Genomic DNA, 21,164 nt, shown 5'->3' on the forward strand with positions numbered 1-21,164 from the left:
ACCCATACAGACCACAGGGTGAGCGCCCCCTACTGGCCCCTCTAATACCTGTTCCAGCAGCAACCTTAGTTTTTCCCAGGATGTCTGCTATCCAGGTACTGACCATCTGATCTTCAGTGGGTTTCCAATTGTGAGCTGCAGGGTGACATAGCTGCTGCCTAATATGGTCAACAAAACACAGGATACCCTTCACATTCTCTCCCCCAATTTGCATTTTACAGATAACAAGAAAAAAATAAATGAGGGGATGATTACCTCACAGATCTTTCTTGTTATAAAAACAAAAATAGGTGCAAGAATTTGACTCTTAAAAACAGTGCAGGTTTTATTAAGAGAGCAGAATTTATTGTGCAAACAAAAGTCTAATTCACTCTGCTATACAATCACTTTTGTAAACAGTGAATTATGAGCAAAAACAGCACATCTCAAAGACAGCAAAAAACTATATTTACATTTTCAGTACCCTGTTTTCTTATTGCCTTCAGTGTCTCAATATGAGCACCCAAGGTGAAGGGTATTTAAGATACTCCAGTAGCAACTGAGCGCTTTTTTCTCCCAAGAGCACAAGAAACAATTGCAAACGTCTGTCCTTGTTGCATTTGCTAAGCAGAAATAAAGGCAGAGGCCTGTTGTCGCAAAGCGCTTCCCTTGCACTTTGATGTTTGAAATCCAGATGGCCACGAAAGAAAAAAAATAAGCATTGTGAAATAATGCCTTGCAGACATTCCAGGATTCTTGAGGATCTGTGATGGCTCAAAGTGATGTGAGGAGCTTCACAGCCTTCTGTAGCTCATCCTCAACACTGCTCAAAGCCAGCCATCAGAGACAGAGCCAAGGACTCCACTGAAAAGAGTAGTGAGAAGAACCAAATTAGAGAACACAAAAATCCTACAATGCTGTGCTTTTCGTAGCTCTTTTACCAATAAGAAGATTAAAGTTGCAAACAAGAGGTGGCCTTGAGATCCATCTAGTCTGTTTGATCATTATTGGCAAATCAATCCAAAGATCTCATGCAGCCTTTTTTTGTCTTGGAAGAAGGGGCTTCAGCAACAGGGCTGGATAGAGCAGATACTCTAACAACACTTAGTGCTTGCACATAGTGGAACTAACTAAAGCTACAGCTGAAAAACTTTTCCATTACTTTTAATTATTTTGGTACAAACTGTTTTAATCACTGATACACTGCTTCTGTTTAAGACTAGAAGATGCTGTACCTGTCATGATCAGTGATCGCATAATACAGTTGACAAAAACTAATTGAGAGACATCACACATTGCAGATAAAAACAATTTTAAACTTTTAATTGATAACTTTTGCCAGTTAATCACAAAGCAGAACATGGCCAGTGAAACATCTGATTAACTTTGGCTCATTCACTCTTTACTAACAGCAGAAACTGAATTGCCAATAAAACATTTAATTTGCTTTCTGTATGACTCACAGTGTGGAAAGGAGCCCCTGCAGACAGCTTTGTTGAGTATAGTTACCAAGAACATGTGACAGTTTTTGAAATCTGACTCCATCTTATCAATAGACTCAATCCTAGAAATACAAAGAGTTCCAAGATTAATTTGAAAAAAGGTATCAAGGTTATATTAACAACTAAAGATTTCACTGCACATTTGTAGTTTCTCTGAAAAGGCTTCGTTAGAAAACACACACATATACTGTATACACACTCATTTAAAATAAATGTGAAACAGTTTCTTATGGTTCCAATGTTCCAATGCATTTCTAAGCTATATCAAATATAATTTGGAAAACCTTTCATAGAGCAAAATACTTCCTGTCTAAAAATACCTCATAAATATCTGTATTTTAGCTCAGTAACTCAAACTCAATCATTTATTTCCGGCAAGTTTGACAACTATTTGCTTCTTTCACTGTTTGATCTTGGACAACCACCACCTTGCCTGCGGTAGAATATCCTGGTGTTTTTACTTATAGAAAATACAGATAAATGTCCGGTTAACATGGTATTTTTTACTGAGAAATCAAACCAATAATACATGCTTGCGTTTCATTAAGGGTTTTAATACTTACTTCCAGGCACCAAAGCCTGCCTGCCACCGATCTGAGAACATCAGAGCGAGATTCAGCACCTTCATTATTGCCTCCTTCACAAAACTGACCTGCAAAACGCATTGCCAAGCACAAACGTTTCTTATACTTTTTTTCTGAAAATTGTAGTCATCGCTACGTTTGTCTTTTGCTCCAACAATCATTTAACTATGGATTCTATAGTCCACCATTTCTGTGTTTTACATGTCACAATACAATAAGACACAAAGCAACATAAGAAAGGTTGCAGATGAGAAGATACCACTCGGTAGTCAGTAGTTAACTCATGCAAGGATCTCTACCAGCCATTTCTTGAAAGAAGTCAGGATGTATGAAAAAGGCTTAAAGGGAAACTGCAGTCCCAATTCCTAAGACCGGTTATTAAATTATTAAATGTTATAGAACAATTGTACACATTTCAAAATACGCACAAAATTGTGAACTTTGTGAAAGTACTGGAAGTCGCCATGTTATCACAAATCTCTGGTCTCACCACGGGTAAAAGCGAGAGTTCACGAGTATTGTGGCCCTTCTTGCTCATTAGTCACCATAATGACTGATGTAATGCGATGTACGAGTGAATGAGTACAGGTTGTGATGCGGACATTTCACTGCAGAAATATTCCAACGTGATCTGCATGCAGAGTTAACAAGTAAGTAGTATTTGTCGGCAAAACCGTCTCAAAGTCAAGAGCAATTTTTCTGTTGGATTAAAAGTGATTTATTCACAAGCCTGCTCATTTACAAAGTAATAGGGGTGACTTCAGTTCACTTCAGTTCAGTTTTGTTGCCTTGTCCTGAATCGCAGAACATGATGCTGCACATACCTGGAAATTTCAGCTATTTTGTGAAGTAAATTGGAGGTTTTACTCGTTATTGTATACATTTTTCTTTCATTTTGGTTTGAAATGCACTCATCAATGCCAATTCTTTATTAACCCCAAATATAATAATAGCATTGAAGTTCTCATTAAACTACTTGGATAGGTAGCTTATCCTACACTGCTACAACCCATTGGATAAAGACGTGCCTCCTGTTCTTGGTTTTAAAAACACTTCCATATAGTTTCTACTTGTCCCCTCTAGTTTGTGGTTCAGTGTTCATTCTTGAGAAACCTGCTGGGTTGAGGTTGTCAGGGTCTTTGAGGATTTTGAACACTGAAAAGGTTCAGTTCCTTCAGCCTGTCAGTGTAAAGATGTTGTTTTAAGTCCAGGGGTGTATCAGGTTGCTTTTCTCGGGACAGATTCCAGTACAACCATAGGTTTACCTACAGTATATATTGAAAAGTACAGTTCAAGAGCAATATGGACAAGTGGAGAACATGCATCTGAATTACACCTCCTCTTTCATAAAAAGCACAGTAGCCTTCAAGGAAATTCAGTGTCCCTTAGTAGTTGTGAGTTAACAGAGTGCAAGACCTACCTTCTCTCGGAGAAGACAGCGGTCGTGAATAGTGGAGAGGTATCTGTAATGGATTTTAATCAGCTGGTCCAAGTCTTTAGCCTCTTCCACTTGGTGCTGAAACTCTAAGCCTGTGCTGTGCAAAATCTGACAGAAAGAATATACTGCAGTTTAAAACATACAGAAAGTATTTTAATACTCCTGCACCTAAAGGGGAACAATAAGATGCTGGCTCAAACTTAAGTATCAGTTGTTCTCCTGTTTGTTACTTGACAAAAACTTCCCCTTTTGTGGGGTTAAGGTGTTCCATACATTCCACCACTGAGCTGTTAAAGCGTGTCTTTACACTCAAAGGCTAGACAAAAGACTACTGAAAATCAGAGCACAAAAATCATCTGTAATGAAGGCCAAGAGTCTTTGTGCCACAGTTAACATTAACATGGTCAACATGGTCTCTGCATTCCGTGAAACTGTAGCTCTTGTTATTTCGCAGGCCCAAGCAAACTCAGTGAGAAATGTTCTGCTTCTCCAATCACTGCTGGTTCTCCTGTAAGGTACTGTGTGTTGGCTCCTGTGCTTGCAGTGTGGTGAATGATGAATGGTTCTAATGGGCGGTGAGCATTTCAGATGGTCTAGTTTCTTCCCATTTTCTTCCCAGGGCAATACGGCAGTGATTGTCATGAAGCCAAACACTCAAAAACCATCAATTTCAAAATGGGCAAGTATAATGGTTACTGTATCGGATAGTGTGCAGTAATCCTTTTGTTGAGGCCCTTAAACTCAAATGGCCTTCCTTGCAGTTTAATCGTTTTAAATCCAACTATTAAACCTGTGTGTTATTCTATACAAGGACTCACCCTGGTCATTATGTAGTTGTGCAAGCTGTTGACAAAATGCATAAGTTTGACTCGGAGAAGAAACATCCTGTGAATCTGCTGCTTTACTGGTTGGTTGGCAGCACTATCATCAAATACATTCCCTTCAGGTCGTTTGGTAGCTGCTGTCAATTCTGTTGAGAAATGTAACAAAGAATACTTGAACACTAAAAATTGCTCTATTTCAGAATTGGAAGGCCTTCATACAATTCAAAAACATACATAATTTGTATACAGTATTTTTACTTTATGACTATACATTCCATCAGCTCATTTATATTTAATGGAAGGGTCTCAGTTTATACACACCATTGAATCGCAGTGTATCCAGGCTATACTTTGCCCACTTTATCTGTAACAGGAGAAGGAATACTTGGTTGTAGATTTTCTGACATTCCAAACTGATCACAATGTCCACAGGCCAAGGGACCTAGGAAAAAAGAGGAGAAGACACCAGGTTTTCACAAATTTCTGCTGAAGCTTTGACCAAGATAATAACAGGCTTCTTAATCATGACAGAAAAAAATATTACCTTATAGCTCAAAGTGAGACCATCCAAATTATTTACTGGCTGTTTCTTCCTGGCCGGATCAATTGTTTCTAATAATATGGACAACCTGCAAAAGAAAGGAAATGAGGAGTAAACTAAACTAAGTAAACTATAAATTCATGTCATCTTTATAAATATCAGGATTGTGAAGCATTTAACTGTTCTAACGGAAAATTAATCATACATTTGTATTACGTGGTTTCATGATGATAAAAGTTACTTGTGTACAAAACACAAAACTACATTTATAAAATTGCTTATCTCCTATATTATATAAATTGTTATCTCTTAAGTAAAAAATTACGTTTGTTGTTTCAAATAAATTATATCCTATGCAATGACATTTTGTGATGAACCCAACAGTTTCCTAGAGGACCAAAGCTCTTTAAATACAGCGCCTTGCAAAAGTATTCCGACTCTTACACAGCTGGCACATCTTGAAAAAAACACCCATCTGTGAGGTTCCAAGCAAAGACTTTACCACGAAGCCTGAAAAGCCGATTCGGAACAAAGTCCTTGAAAGCACAGATAAGGAGAAGGCTACAAACAGATATCAATGTCTCTACAGTACATCCCCCTGTGAGCACAGTCTACTCAATCAGAAACAGAAAGTGTACTGTACCTCTCAAGCACTGAGAAGCCGGGAAAACAGGAAACTGATTAACGATGCCAATGGCAACTTTGCAAGAATTATAGAGTGACTGAGATGGGAAAAAAGTCCAAGAGTCAACTTCCACAAAGACAACCTCTATAGCAAAGCAGCAAACCATCTCAGATCCTTCCTGGAGTTTGCAACAAAGCTTTCAAGTGATACTTCAAACGTGTGGCAAACGATTTTGTGATCGGACAGGACAAATTGGAAACTTTTAGTCTACAACACCTGTCAACACCATATCTACTGTCAAGCATCATGGTGGCAGCATTATGTTAATGGACTGGTTCTTATCAACAGGAACTTGTCAAGACCTGCCCATTAACAATCCCCAAGCAACTTAAGAAAGCTTCAGCAAATCTGCCCAGAAGAATGGGCATGAGTTGTACCAAGCCAGTGTGCAAAGTTGGTAGAGAATTACCCAAAAAGACATGCAGATAGATGTACTTGCATCCAAAGGAGCTTCCACCAAGTATCAGGGTCATGGGTGTGAATACTTATGCGAACAAAATATTTCACTTTTTCCTTTTAATTTTTAAAATTTACTGTAACTTAACTTACCCTTAGTGGTCTTCAGTCCGAGCATTCAGATTTTTTTTTTAAATGTGAATGCATCATTTTCTAATTTAACTAAATAAGAAAATATAGGAAAGATCTGAATATTTTTTGCAAGGCACGGTATATTCTTTACATCATGTACTTCTTAAGGAAAATCGAAAATCTGTGTTTTGAATACAGCATATCTACCCACCTAGAAAATAAAATGAATAAAATATATTCAGGGGTTCACAATGAAACACTTTTTAAGCTAGGGGTGGTATACCTGCTCTCAATAGCAAACCACTGTTATTCTAAAAAATGTCAAAGCACCTAAAAGTTAAGATTTAATCATAAAAACAATGTTTCTAACAAAGGAAGGAACTAGTAAAAAATTAGAACTACAATTTAGAACTTAGAACTTAGAATTTAGAACTAAACGATTTTAAGAAAGTTTAAGAAAAAGGTATCCAAAACCGGAATACAGGAATACTAAGAAATGGTGTTCTCTAGATGACCACTAGAGGTCAGAGCTCTTTTCAATAAATCTGTAAAGCCACAGATCATGAAACTGCAGAGGGCACAAGCGCTGTAAAAATTCAGTAGAACGGAAGGTATTAGTTTAAGCATAATAAGGAAAGTAACAACCAAGGAAATTAGGACATATCTCAACTACTTCAAACCTTAAAAATGATTATTTTATTACAGGGTACAATAAAACAAAACTGTCCTCCAAAGAAGATAGAAGCCACACTTTTCTGTTCCTTACTTTGCTTCCCTTTTTAGATTAAAGCTAACATACAGCAACTTTTTCTTTGCATGTCAATGTGAGGTTCCTAACACAGTACCTAGTGCTGTCCTCTGGGTAGCGCTGTCCCACTGCCTCCTGCAGCTGTACGTTGAGGAAGGACAGTTGCTGCCAGCTCTCCTTCTCCAGCACCTTATCAAAGATGGCCGTGTAGAAATCATACATGGTATCGCCAGCCTCCAGCAGGAAGTAGTTCCTCATGGCCTGCAGGTATTCGACCAGTCTGTGTACCAGGGGAATGACAGTGTGTAAGGACTTGATAACATCAGACAGCACATTTACTCCTGCTCGCAACTTGCATAGACGAAGCTATATAGTGAATTGTAGGTGTGAACACTGGATACCAGTGTGGGATTACAATTGCAGCTACTCTGAGTGCCTTCAGTGTGAGCATTACACTGACTTAAGCACTGCTAAAGACTGGTAAAAAGTCACACATTTGAGTGATTTACCTCACCAAGGCATGGATATCATTACAGAGCAAGAAAGCAGTCCTATACCTGTCCTGAAAATGAAACATTTTCCACTGCCCAGTTAAAAGAAGACTTTAAAACACTAAAAAACATGGAATTATAAACAACGTTTTCTGAAAGTAAAATGGTTTTGGTCTCTAACGAGTCTGTAAGCCATATCTTTTAACATCTTACAAAAAAAAAAGGTGCGAATTACAAATCCCACCCACCTGTAATCTTTCTTCAGTGTTTTCATCAGGTTGCCACAGCACTCAATGTACCTCTTCTCAATGTGAGGGTAGAGGCAGGACCTCAGAGTCAGCTCGAAGGTCTGACAGGTCACGGACTCTGAAGAACGGTCCATAACGACGTCGCCACCTGCAAACTTCTCGTGGAAGTCATTCTGTTCCAGGTATAACCTAGGCCAGGAAGGAGAGTGGAGACCCAGTCAGATCACCTCAGAGTTTTACACTATCTGGCTGAGATTCGCGGCTGTTCCTTCAGTCTGAAAAGCTGGAGAAGGTTTAGATTCAGTGGACAAAGCCCACAGTTTATTCACTTAAAAGTCATTTTCCAAAAAGTAAACACAACAACACCACGTAAAGCAACAATCTTCAGTTTGCTAGGCACTGTAATTTGGAATACCTTAGTCAGGATAACACCTTAGGCAAAAATAATCTTAAACAATAAATTAAACCAAGAATCTTAAAATCTCTAAACAGGACGAACAAAATACCAAATATAACATAAGAACAAATTAACCAGCCAAACACAGAATAATTCAGTAGGTTTGATATTGTATTCTGATTTATTCTAACATTTCATAATTAAGTTGAATTAAGGTTTTTGTTACAGGAAGAAATCGTGTTATGAAAACATTTTATTTCTTATTAACTACATCAGTTAAACTTTAATAAAACGTTTTGCACGGTTAAGATCAGCCTTGGGTTTGGGTTTACACTTAGATTTCCATTATTGTTAAGAGTAATAAAAATAATAGTTTGAGGAACACTGAGGAACGATCTTCCCCCTAAATTCTGTCTATTAAGTCTATGAATAGCCAGAGTCAAGCCCGTATAAAATATGAAGGTAAACATAATCATAACTCAAAACTGTTTAACTTAACCTTTTAAAATCCAATCATCACAATAATTAAAAATTTAATAGCAATGATTACCTTTACATTCCCAGGACAAACCAAACTCAATAGTTTTCTAGCTTTCACTACAGTTAAAAATAATGTTGTGAAAGAGAACCAATATTATTTTATAAAAATCAAATCCAAAATGACATTTGCTCTTTACTTTATTCCTAATTTCACATAACACGTGTTTCATGTGATCTAAACTTTAATCTGATTCTCACATTTCCCTTCACATTATTTAAGCTCACCTGGCGAAGTTAATAGCTAGCAGAGGGTCGTGTATGTCTTCGAGCTCCAGGTGTCTAGCTACTATAGACTGCATCTTGATGAGGCTCCTCTTGGTGGCCAGCTGTTCAGTCACCGTGTCTGTGGGCGACTCTTCTCCACAGCACAGGCGCGACTGCACCGACTCCAGAAAGAGGGTGTATATACTCTTCCTCTCTGCATCTGGAGATGGAGAAGCACCTCTTTAGTCTACCAGACCAGATCTGAAGTTTCTTAGCAGCCAATGGAACAGCACCTGCATTCACCTCTTGCAGCGTTTCACTGCTGGAAACAGTCACATATGCAATTAGGGGACAGCATGGAGAACAAGCCTGGAGGTCATGAGTTTAATACTCCAATGCTGACGCTCATCAATCCAAATATATAAATGGAAAAACGAATTCAGACCATGGGTTATTCTGCAATGTAGTGGTATCTCATTCCATAGGTGTGGGGAGTTAAACTCTTATTGTCCTTTAAGGTATAGAAAACAGTCAAGTTACAGCCCTAACAGTCAAAGAGGCTTAAAGGATTGCAGTAAATACAGTCTGAAATGTTTGCAGCCCACTGAAAAGCAAAAATGGCATGAATATTTCTCCGACACAACCTTCTTAAGTTTTATTCTTTTTTTTTTGTCAAGTATTGAAGGACATTTTTGGCATTGTGGTTGTGCTATTTTAATGCTCGGGACACCTTTCAACATAATGGAGTTATGAACAAATTCTCACGTACTGGGATTCTTACTTTCAGTGTCAAAACAAACACCGACACTGACGAAGCGGTGCGTCTCACCTCGTGACGAGCTCTCCCGCCGGCCGTCCTCCTCGCAGTGCAGGTTCCTGAGGAGCTGCATGGATTTGCCCGCCATGATGATCTGCTTGAGCACGGGCTTGAGGAAGGAAACCATGGTGTGCTGCTTGCTTGCGGAGGACGCGGCCTGGTCACTGGCCGAGCTCCCGCTGGCCGTGTCACTCAGCTTCTCCTCGTTCTCCACCGTCTCCGACACGCTGTACAAGGTGTAGGTGGCATACCAGAAATCCCTGTGATCGACGGGGACGTCTTTGTTCCTGAGCAAGATAAAGCCAAGACATGCTGAAGCCCTGTCCAAACACAGAGTCTAATCCTTCAACTCCAGCCTGTGGGGTTGGATCTGTGTGTTTGAAAGGGCTCATTGTACATTTGCTCTGTGCGTGCTAAAAGGGGGAGACAGATACTTGTTGTGTGGAATATTTACATGGAGAGCATGTGACATTTCGGAGTAAATGGATAACCACTGGATGGAAATCTCTATATAGGTTCTACTCCATATGCAGAGTCTATCTCCTAAATATGACATTTATGGTAACTGAGAGAGATGGTTTGAAGAAAAAAATGCTGCTTGTAAATGCATGGGTACAGGAAAATGCAATTCTGTGTGTTTGGTCTCTGGAAATTACCTTTTTCATAGCTAATTAAAACTTATTTTAAACCTTCGCTGAACTGCAACATCTTGCCACCCTGTAGACCCAAGGGTTTTTTTGTTTGCCAATTGTACTTATATGCAGGAAATATTTTTAGAGAATATATTCAGCCAATATTGAAAATAGATTGAAATCTTATATTTAATAAAGTGTTGATGGGGTTTATATCACACACTTCCTCTTCCTCTGACCAAGACAGACCATTTATTTTATTATGCCAGCAGTCATATCACCCCGCAACTCACAACTGGCAGCCCTACTGAAGCTCAACAGCTGTGAGCCTGGTCAGTACCTGAATGGGAGACCTCCTGGGAAAAACTAAGGTTGCTGCTGGAAGAGGTGTTAGTGGGGCCAGCAGGGGGCGCTCACCCTGCGGTCCAGGTGGGTCCTAATGCCCCAGTATAGTGACGGGGACACTATACTGCAAAAAGACGTAAAACCGAGGTAATTAAAAATCCTGTGGTCATTAAAAATCCCAGGGCATTTCTCGAAAAGAGTAGGGGTGTTACCCCGGCATCCTGGCCAACTTTCCCATTGCCCCTTACCAATCATGGCCTCCTAATAATCTCCATCTATGACCTGGCTTCATCACTCTGTTCTCCTCCCCACTGATGTGTGGGGTGAGAGTACTGGAGCACTATGGCTGCTGTCACATCATCCAGGTGGGGCTGCACATTAGTGGTGGTGAAGGGGAGTCCCCATTACCTGTAAAGCACTTTGAGTGGAGTATCCAGAAAAACGCTATATAAGTGTAAGCAATTATTATTATTAACTTAGAATTGAAACTCTTACACTCAAGGACTAAAAACCAAAATCCACTACCAAAATCAAAATCCACCATTTTTTGTAGGTGGATTCACTCTGCTAAATAAAATCAGTCTTAATCCTTCACACACTTGGTACTCGTTGAAAGGGTTTGTTTTTTGTCATTTCCCATTTTTTACAGCATGTACAGAAATAGTGCCTATACATACTGCTATGTACTAATCCCCAAAGAGATAAAGAATACATGCGATACTGTACTTGCCTGATATAATATCTTACTTCTGCCCAAAATGTGGTATCGACTGTGAAATGAAACCAATCACCTAAGTGCCTCCTTTGTAAAATACTATGGAAGTATATATATATAAGATCATTTCAACTGATCCTCTCCACATATCATATTTTGCCATTCGTTGAAGTTACGTTAGGAGCTTAATGACATTCTTATGCTGGTTGACTATTTATGTTGAACATTATGTTCCTCTATTTGTTTTCAAACTTTCTAAGCACTTTTTAGAAAAAAAGAGAGGAAGGCTAAAAACTCAGCAATACCTAATTTGGGGGACAAAAATAATGGAGATATGTGCAATAGCCTTCTCTTTTACCCCTCTGCCTCTCTAACATGAATTAATTATCTTCTTCTGAACATCCAGTAGTAGTTACAGTGCCTGTAAACACCCAAGTGAAGTCATGCCCCATGTCTTTGCTCTCTCCTCCCCAAAATATTGATGCATACACAAACTTGTAAACTTCAGTTTAAGATATACAACTAACACAAACATTTAAGGCTATACTTTACCTTTCGATCGTACGGTGACGTCTGGTTATCTTTGTCTAACTGTATGAAGGTTCTGGACACTAAAGTGTTTTTTAATCATGCATGCCTCCAGAAAGCATGAACAAGAAACCTGAAAAAAGGCAAATGCAAAACAATACACCTGCCAGTCTCAGCCAACAGGCTGCCTACTGTACCTCTGGATGATGAATTCTTTGGCTGGGTCAAAGAGGTGGCCGTGGACGATCCACTCGTCTACAATCTCCAAGTACGGTCTCACCGTTTCCACCCACAGAGAAAAAAGGAGGGCCACCTAAGGAAGAAAGACATTTGAGAATCAAAAATGAGGCAGCACTGCATACAAAAATTGATACATTTATAATGGTAACTCAAATTTAGACTTTGAATTACCATTATGGCTTTTGTAGCAATTATTAATTATTATTATTATCATCATAACCAGCAGGTGCTCCCGTTAATAGACACAGCTATATTAGATGCCTGTGTGGATGTCTGAGTCACCGTTTGTCTCAGAACCTTGAACAGCATCATAGCTGAGGCTCAAACTGCTTTTCTCTGGCTCGTAAGAAAAGGGGAAAAGCCCTGTCTTCCAAGGAACTCAGACACCTCCCAGACGACCCCTCGCCAGCCTTTTATCTTCAAGAAGAGATATCGACCCAAGCCAGACCGCAGGACAAGAGCTTTATCTAAGGAAATGCTCTCCGGGAGACAACACTCACGGCCTGCTCCGAAGCCTCGCCGATGCTGTCGTACTCGATGATGGACTTGTAGAGTGTGTTGAGCAGGTGGGAAGCTCGCACCACGTTCGGAGTGCCAGGGGGCACCTCGGCAACCCCCGTGCAGAAGACTTTGTGCAGGACTTTGAGCTGGGCCAGGCGCGGGGTGAGCTGCTCCAGCACGGCCGACAGTGTGACGCTTTCGTCTAGGAGTGAGAGACAACGCGACGGATACAACCGGGCACGAAGGCAGCGCAGGCGCCGTCACCCAGAAATCTTTCATCAAGACATAGCGTATTCGATGATGAAAGAATATTACAGAGTTAGAAAGACCAGAATTAGCCATACTTGTCCAAAGCAGATTACTGCTGGTTCTGCATAACTGAACCAAAATCACATAACTGACAAGTTGTATATTTCATAAAGTTTGCATTTTGACTATATTAGGCATAACAAACATCACATCTAAGTGTGAAAACAAAGCTACATTTTTTTTTTAAATCTGACACCCTCAGATGGAGATTTACATATCTCTTGCTGTTATTCTGATCTTATTCTACGTACTAGGCTTTAGAAATGGGGATGCTCTTTATAGAACATTAGCTTGTGAGGTATTCTGCATAAAGGAATATAACATTTCTAAAAAGAAAGGTAATGTCAAAAGTGAAGAATTCATTTTGATAACTATTAGATTTTTCTTCCATGCAGAACAAATCATAAAAGAACAATAACAAAAAAGAACAGTAAAGCAAAGGGTATAAAAAAAGAGTCAAACCAAAACTGACAAAGATCTCTGCTTCGCTATTATGCCAGAAAGGTGTCAAGAAAATTACAATTATTAGATACATTACAATTTAAGTGTAAATTCAAAAAAAGTCATGTTTTTTCAGAGAGCTAGAAATAATTTCACAGGCCCTGGGAAAAAAGGAAATCAAAGCACTGTTCACAGACAAATAATTCACCTTTCACAAGGATGCATCTCTCAATAGCAGTGAGCTCTTCTTTGAAGCTGATGAAGAATTTGTAAAGAGACCAAACAAAGGCCTGATAGGTCCTGAATGGAGGTTCAGAAGCTTTTTTGGACAAAGTGCTTGTCCCAGGAGGAGCAGGCTCTGTGTTGTAGCCTGTCACTTCATCAATAAACTTCTGCAGGCGAAACACCGCCTGTCCGTAGGCTGCTATGTGCTCCAAGACAGATTGCAAGCAGTTCTGTGAATTAGGAAAAGAGTTCGTAGTGGAAAACATTAAGGCAGTCTCATCAATCAAACTCCCTGCTAGGTTCTGAGCTCATTTTAAACAAAACAGTAAGAATGCAGCTCATACAGCTATCATATTTACATGACCCAGATAATATTGCGCTACAGAATGAATGATTTGGGATGCAAATTTTAGTTTGAATGCGCTGTGTTACAAATACATTCACCGGGGTGTCTCAAACATCCTCTAACCAAATTAAAACTGAACCAAAATCACATAACTTACATTTGTCAAATGAGTGACTACAACATCATTCCTCACAGTTACTTTGCCTTCATGCTGCTGAAATATGAAGAGCTTTTTCACTCCAGAGAGAAGCCTGGAACAAAAGTAAAACTACTTCAATTATTTCCAACTGACGAACTTCAGAAACTATAAAGAAAGTTGTGCCGGATGACACTCCTGTAGAGCAGACCATGGATATTTGTAATGATTTATTCACCCTGAAAGAACGTTAGCTTGTTTTGTCTGACAATGAGGTATTCTGCATAAAAGAATAAAACATTTTTAAAAATAAAGATAATGTCAAAAGTGAAGTACATCAGAGATTATACTCTGGTCTTACCAGTTTAACAACCAGCTTTCTAAATGCAGTCTTATATAGGGTTTATATGCAACATTCATTTTGATTAGATCCTTACACAATGGAGTGCACAATGTCACAGCTAATCTTTCCATCTTACCACAGAGTTTCCCGTATCACTTGAGTTTCAGTGACAAACACCTTCTCTTCCGGAAGGTACAATGGATCAGTGTTGTACAAGTGCTGGTCCCTGGGGAGAAAAGAAAACCAGAATAGACAGTTATTTTCTCAACTTATATAAGCATAATTAGACATAGTCGAGATCAAGGGTGAGGGTTAAAGGTCAGATGAACCATACTACACAGCGAAGACAACTTTTTAACTCTACAGGGCAGAATTATCCGCTGTAGGGGGAGAGGCGATGCGCATGCGTGCAGTCCACAAGCGTCTGGGACCAAATCCCAGCAGGAGCAGGGGGCTCACTCCTCACATACACATAGGAGATATGGCCAGTTCCTTTGGAATGAACTTCCTTTTTCCGCCTAGAGCTAATTCTTCTTTGTAATGAAGGACCGCAAAGTGGACGCCCCTCAGGAGTGGACATGGTGAAGGCAAGGCATTTCCACATTGCTTGTGGTTCGAATTCCTGTCAGGACTTGCCTGTCTGATCATCAGATCGCTCACCTCCCCTGCTGCTACTTAATTCACTGAAATCAAATTCCATTTTGTTTAATGGCACTCCGGCATCATGCATCATCTCAGATCCACCATGAAATATGCTCATTTGAAGCACAGGCTCTGCTGATGTTCTTCCACTGCTGCTCATTCTCACTCTACACAGGGTGCGAATAAGCACCAACAGTACATTAACTGTAAGTTTTACGTTACTGCAAAGCACCCTGAGATGTGTTGTGAAAGGTGCTATATAAAGAACAGTGCCTACAAAAAACAAGGATATTTAAGAACACAGCATTGATTACAAACAAGAGGAGGCCCTTTGGCCCATATACCCCAATTAGTAATTAGAAGTTAACTGATTTGACCTCATCCAGCTATTTCTTAAAGGAAGCCAGGGCATGACCTTTGAAATGGGACAAATATTTTAAAATAAATTTAAGATTAGAGTGTCAGTGTTTAAAAGTGCTGTTTATGGAGTAATTACCAGAATATGTTATCTAAGCTATGCAGCTCCAGTCACCAAACTGCCTCGAGGTCTGTTAAGGTACAATAAGAAGTGACTTTGCAAAAACAAAAGTAACTGATTTACTGTACTCCTAACAACAAGATATGATTTTAACAATATCAAAATGAGTATTAGAGCTGGATGAAAACCACTTCAGCCTAAAACACACCAGTACCACATGAGGCTGTGCTTTTGTGCTAAAAAGAGTAAGAAAGCTTTAGGAGTTTGTCCATTTTGTTCGGCTGCCCCAGCGATGCATTGCTTTGTATACATAGCTCAATAAAAGCTGAATCTATGCCAGGCAGTTTCCTGCTCCTCTCTTGAAAAATTTTCAACAACATAGCTTGCTCCTACAGCCCTTTGCCTCCTGTGCTTAGTTTTAAATGTAATTGCCAGTGAAATATTTCTGAAGGGCTTGCCCCAAATGGCAAACTATGCTTAGCTCTGAAGAGACTTTGACATTCTCTTACCAGACGTTGAGGAGATTGGAGTGCAAGTGCAGGCTGTGAGTGAAGTGTGGAGCCTGGGCTACCCAATACTGTGTCACTACATGCTGCTCCAGCCACACTCGAGCATCCTGCTCACCTACTGCGATCAACAGAACAAGCATTAAACAAATGTTTGCATCATCACATTAGTTTATTATACTCTAAGAGCCTAGTCTTTTCTCACCGCCTCCCAAAAGAATGACTAGAAGAATTAGTGTTCTTCACCATCTTCTCTGCATCCACTCTATTTTTCATGCATTGGAGGTTAGTCATCTGAATCATTTCTAAGCTGCAGCTTAGATCAGCAATCACCGTCTGGTGGATTTTGAAGTGCAATATTGAGATCTCTCTAAACGTGGTCTCACTTCATTTCTCCCTGAAGAGCCTCAGCCAAAATAAACAGCCAAGCTTCAGATAGACTCTAACTCAGCACCTCCGCTCAGCCTGAATCAACTGGCATTCTGTGCAAGATACAAATGGACACTTCATACTGACATTGCCCACAATATTCATGCAGACTAAGCAAATGCTTTTTACAGTAAGCACAGCAACATAGTAGTACATTAAACAAAAATCAATCAGGACCATAAAAGGCATAGTGACAGTGGTCTTAAACAAATATTTTGAAAGGAATAAAAACATTTCAAAGCAAACATTTCAAAAGACAAACATGGGATTTGAATAGCACATAGAAACCGCAAAACAGAAAAAGAAAACAGTACTGGAAAATGTCCAGATGCTACATTAATGTATACATCAGGTGCCAGCAAATCACTATTATTCCTTCCATCTATAGACCTTGACAAGACTACCTCTAATGACATTCTCATCCACGTGAAAGCAAGTAATACTATCAAATAGCACAGACAAATAATTATGTGATACTTGCCCTATTTTGCGTGAAAGAATGACTCATAACCAACCTTTCCACGAAACCTGGACAGTCTTCTTGGAGTGATCTTGATCATCCAAGGGTGTTTTGTCCACCTGGATCCCAGAATCCTCTCTGCTGAGGGGCTGCTGGCTGTCTTCATCCTCACTCTCCTCCTCGGACCACACCTGTAAGAAAACAGCTCAGCGTCTATTTCAGGCTCCATCCTTTACCTTCTTAACACATTTTTAAGAAATAACACTGGTGAAGATGAAGTGTGTGGCATGACCGCAGCATTGTTTCTGACACCAGAAACCGAGAAGGTGATCGTTTGAGCTGTTATCTCTTTGGGTTGAATCTCTTTTTGGGGATAAGCATTTTTTTACTTTGACATTTAGTCCTGGGTTTATTTGGATTTTGAAAAAAAGGAGCTCCTAGAGAGAGACACTTCTCACAAAGGAAATGTACCTTGGACTGTTAAAAGACTTAATAGAAAACTGAATGTTAGAAAAAAGTTTAAACGAATTGTAAACACTTTGTATTAACCATGTACTTTCAATGCATGGGGAACAACCCACTCTGTAACATTTGACTGAATAAGAATTATTAAAGCAGAAGTGTGTTCTTGTCATTTATTTATATAGACTAAAGTCCCAGTCTGTTAAGGAATAGAACATGAGCGATATTGAAAGATAAAGAAACTCAGCTTCATCATACAAAAATAAAATATGACATACCATACATTCATAGTTCATAAATATTTCTTTATAGCCTGCAGTGTTTTTTTATCTTTAAAATATTCTTGTGTGTCTTCAAGAGAATTAGCTTTGAATTTTGCAGGCAGTTTTGACTTCTTCTTTTCGATACCAGCCTACAAGTCAACCTACCAAATCTCAACGGGATTGAAGTCTAGGGAAAGAGGTGGCCTGACTATAGAATAATTTTTTTTTGCAGAAATTCCTGCATTAAGATGAAACCTAACTTTAATTCTTGCCTTTCATGAAACATAATTGGAAATTATTGAAAATATTTTCTTTGTATCTTTTAACAGCATAAATACTTTTGTCACTAGCTGAAGCTTGATCGGTTTGAGAAACATTCCTATAAGCTCTGCAAGAAAGTATTTTTCAGTAATGAATAGTGCAAGCTGGCTATTGAATAAGGCGGCAAGGATTTAAGAAAACTAGTATCCTTTCACTTACAGGAGTGTCTGGAAAAGGGCCCATGTCAATATCTTCTCCTTCCATCAAATATTTACCCCAGTCAAAATTGTCTTCTTTTTCTTGAAAAAATAAAATAAATCTGAATGTTTTATCAAAAATCAGAAAGCAATATGAAACAGAAAATGTGAAAATGAAATAGCAGCTCCAACATTTGACAGATCTCAAGGTTTATTTCAAACAACCGGAAGTGCAGATTTAAGATTTGGAAGATTTTATTTCTTCAGGAGAATGCTCACTCTGTAAATGGTAATATGAAGCCACAGGAGAGTTCATGAAATGTATCCCAGAGATTAACGTATTTTTTAACACACGCTTTGTCCAAAGTAACTTACATTTGTACAGCTGGGGATTTCACTGGAGTGATCTGAAATTCCATGCTCAAGCGCACAACAGCAGCTGACTTTTCAACCCAAAACATTGCAGTAAGGAGTCCATAACCATAATCACAACTCCACACTGCTGCCTGAAGATGTGTACTACCTCCATCCAAAGTTTTTAAAAATTCAAAACTGGCATGCATTTCAAACAAACCTTTAAATCCTGAATATTGGAATCAGGAGCTCCAAATTATTCAAAGATTTTTGGAATTAGCTGCACTTTTTGTACTGCTGCTTAAAACAAAACCTTCATTGTCAGAACAATGAATCTTACAGGAGTAGTTCTTATTATGTAAATGTTGCCATTATTTACTTTGCTGTGCATCTCAGAAGAGCCTCTGTTACTGTTAGTGCTCATAGTTCCACCAGACAAACAAACGACTCCAAAAAGTCTAGGTAATATGCTGAGTCAGAATGAGACATCATGCTTTGGGGAAATCAATTAACGACATGCATATGATAAATGTATTACTTGTGCACACTTCTTCATTGTAATAGCTCACGGGAATTTGTCTCAAAGGTGTGTATTAGGATAGTCAAAATGCCAAATCTAAGATACAGCAACTAAGACTATCATAGAAAGCACCATATTCACAGGTGTTAGATTAACATTTGGCACAGAATTAAATTGACGACTCAATTATTGCAACATTCTGCCAGATGAATAACACCTATCATGTTTTAGAGTTAATTATCAGTGTGCTGATGCTACATCTTTATTCCAGTAGTATTTTGGGTATTAAGATATATTATTACGGAACATATAGTGAGAATAAAAAGGCCACAAAACACAAAGTTTGTGTTGTGTGAACATCAGTTACTCATTGGGACCACGTTAATGTCCATTAACTTACCAGCATCCTTCAGCCGTGGCCTTTCAGTGTAATCTGTGTTGGAAGGAGAATCAGAAAGATAGAGTAGGAGAGCTAGGATACTGTGATGGGTTTCTGTCTGCAAAAAAAGAGGAAAAATGCGTTTTAAATTTTCTTGTTTTTAGTTTAGCGCATTTCAACAACGTTTTAGGGTTCTCAAATGTAAGTCAGATACAAACATTCCTTTGTTCCACTTTCCATTAAAGCTGTCAATGCAAATGGCAAGGATAAACATTTTTTTATCATTACAATCCACTTGTGTGCAATATGTTTTGTAATGTTATACATGTTATATGTTATTATGTGTTATAAATGTGCAATAGCACAAATGCTCAATTTTGTTGTTGTTGATGTCCACAAACAAATTCCCTCAGGGGACAATAAATCTTATCACATCTTAAATCTTAAATCTTAGAAACAAGCTGTTTAGTTCACAAGATATATAACAATCTATTACTTTTGTTCCTTCTGTGTTTGGAAGATGTGCATTCAGAAATTCTTCAGTCAGTCGTTTCCAGCTTGTAGCTTTGCTCAGATCTGAGTGAATTATTAGCTTTTCATGGATTCTGAAACAAAAAGGAAAAAAGGGTCACATTCTTGTAGGCGCTTTGTCTTGATCTTCAGAATCTCCTCAGGAAGAAGAATATTTAATCTGCTCGATTGACTGAACTTACCCACTGATTGTACGCTGCACTTTGTGACTGTTGACATCTAAGTATCGATGGAACCTGCAAATTTAAACACATAACAATGCTTTTGTCAGTGTCTTGGTTCATATATGGCAAAGGAACTACAACTCAATGTGAAGACGGATCTTTTAGTCCCTCTGACAAACGTACTGTCAGTGACAAAGCCAGCCTTTGAGAATGAAGACTGTAGCAAATACATTCCTCTGCCATGAGAATTCAGGCCCGAGCCTTGGGATCACTGATGAAACCCTCACCTGAAATTGGTCCAGGCAAACTTTAGTGCCATCTGGAAATTCTGGTCTTCTTCGTCCTGTATCCCACTGATGAGCTTTATTAGTCTCTTCGTATCGATTTCCACATCTTTTTCAAATTTCGTCCAGTGAGCCATTGTGATGCTGAGTAAGGGACCACCGGTGCCAGTTTCTATAGTTATAGACTATACTATACAGACTATATATACTACTCTACTGTAAACGTTAGGCACGATCATCCGGACTCTCTCGTATGTGTGGTCAAAGAATGCAGAAGGGATAGGCTTTGAGTTGAGCACAACCAATACAGCTTATCACAGGATAAAACCATAAACTACATGACACGATGCATCCAACTCGAAATTATTGCTTACAATAAATATGAGTACGAACTGTGTTCAATCACACTAGTAGAAATCGCTTGTTTTTGCTTTGCGTAGCTTAGATGTACAACATCCTTCGCTTAAAAGCATGCAACAGTTAAATATCCCGATATCGGCTATAAACGATTTGTTCTTATTTAACTGTTTATTTTTAATTATGTGTCATACAAAGGCTAGTTCTCTGTGGAATACAGAATTGTTTTGACTCCGCCATCACTGCTGTGTACAGCGGCTCCTACCAACCGAACCTCCCTCCTCTGTGTTTCTGTTGGCCGAGCAGTCACTTTCCCTGGAAAAGCGAAGACTAGAAACAGCACGTGTAGACATTGACCTCTTTACAAGCAGAGACCTGAGAAACATAAAGCAAAATCTTAAGTGTAATGTTGATTCTTACCAAATAAGGACATTTTATGTATATTCTCTAGCCGTATTGTGTATTTTACGCCCTTTTCTGTTATTTCCAAATTTTAAAGTGTTTTTTTTTCTTCATTTTGCTGCATTTTGTATTTGTATTCTGCTTCATGATCATTTTTTAGACTTCCAGAAAATAGAATTCTAGTCTGC

The 21,164-nt window shown here is 38.9% G+C and overlaps 1 protein-coding gene across 1 annotated transcript; it reads right to left on the minus strand.

Moving 5' to 3' along the window:
- Positions 1-323: 323 nt before the first annotated feature.
- tubgcp5 (tubulin gamma complex component 5) lies at positions 324-20,841 on the minus strand. The gene is made up of 23 exons (XM_088913622.1): positions 20,221-20,841; positions 19,952-20,005; positions 19,735-19,843; positions 19,260-19,356; positions 18,008-18,087; positions 16,858-16,993; positions 15,917-16,034; positions 14,424-14,513; positions 13,966-14,059; positions 13,446-13,692; positions 12,487-12,689; positions 11,944-12,059; positions 9,539-9,813; positions 8,731-8,929; positions 7,569-7,757; positions 6,927-7,109; positions 4,872-4,956; positions 4,649-4,769; positions 4,322-4,473; positions 3,486-3,611; positions 2,045-2,133; positions 1,443-1,543; positions 324-843 (listed from the first exon to the last, which is right to left on the minus strand). The coding sequence occupies exons 1-23, from the start codon at positions 20,352-20,354 to the stop codon at positions 797-799; spliced, it is 3,045 nt and encodes a 1,014-aa protein (XP_088769748.1). The 5' UTR covers positions 20,355-20,841; the 3' UTR covers positions 324-796.
- Between the last annotated feature and the right edge of the window lie 323 nt (positions 20,842-21,164).

The sequence above is a fragment of the Atractosteus spatula genome, chromosome 4, assembly GCF_055471065.1.
Source record: "Atractosteus spatula isolate fAtrSpa1 chromosome 4, fAtrSpa1.hap1, whole genome shotgun sequence".
In the NCBI taxonomy this organism is placed as follows: domain Eukaryota; kingdom Metazoa; phylum Chordata; class Actinopteri; order Semionotiformes; family Lepisosteidae; genus Atractosteus; species Atractosteus spatula.

Coding starts and splice junctions, on each gene's coding strand:
- tubgcp5 (XM_088913622.1), bottom strand. CDS start 20,354: ATGGCTCACTGGACGAAATTTGAAAAAGATGTGGAAATCGATACGAAG. Junction 19,357..19,734: donor CAAACACAGAAGGAACAAAA/GTAATAGATTGT, acceptor CTTTTTTTGCAG/ACAGAAACCCATCACAGTAT. Junction 16,035..16,857: donor TGTCCAGGTTTCGTGGAAAG/GTTGGTTATGAG, acceptor TGTTGATCGCAG/TAGGTGAGCAGGATGCTCGA.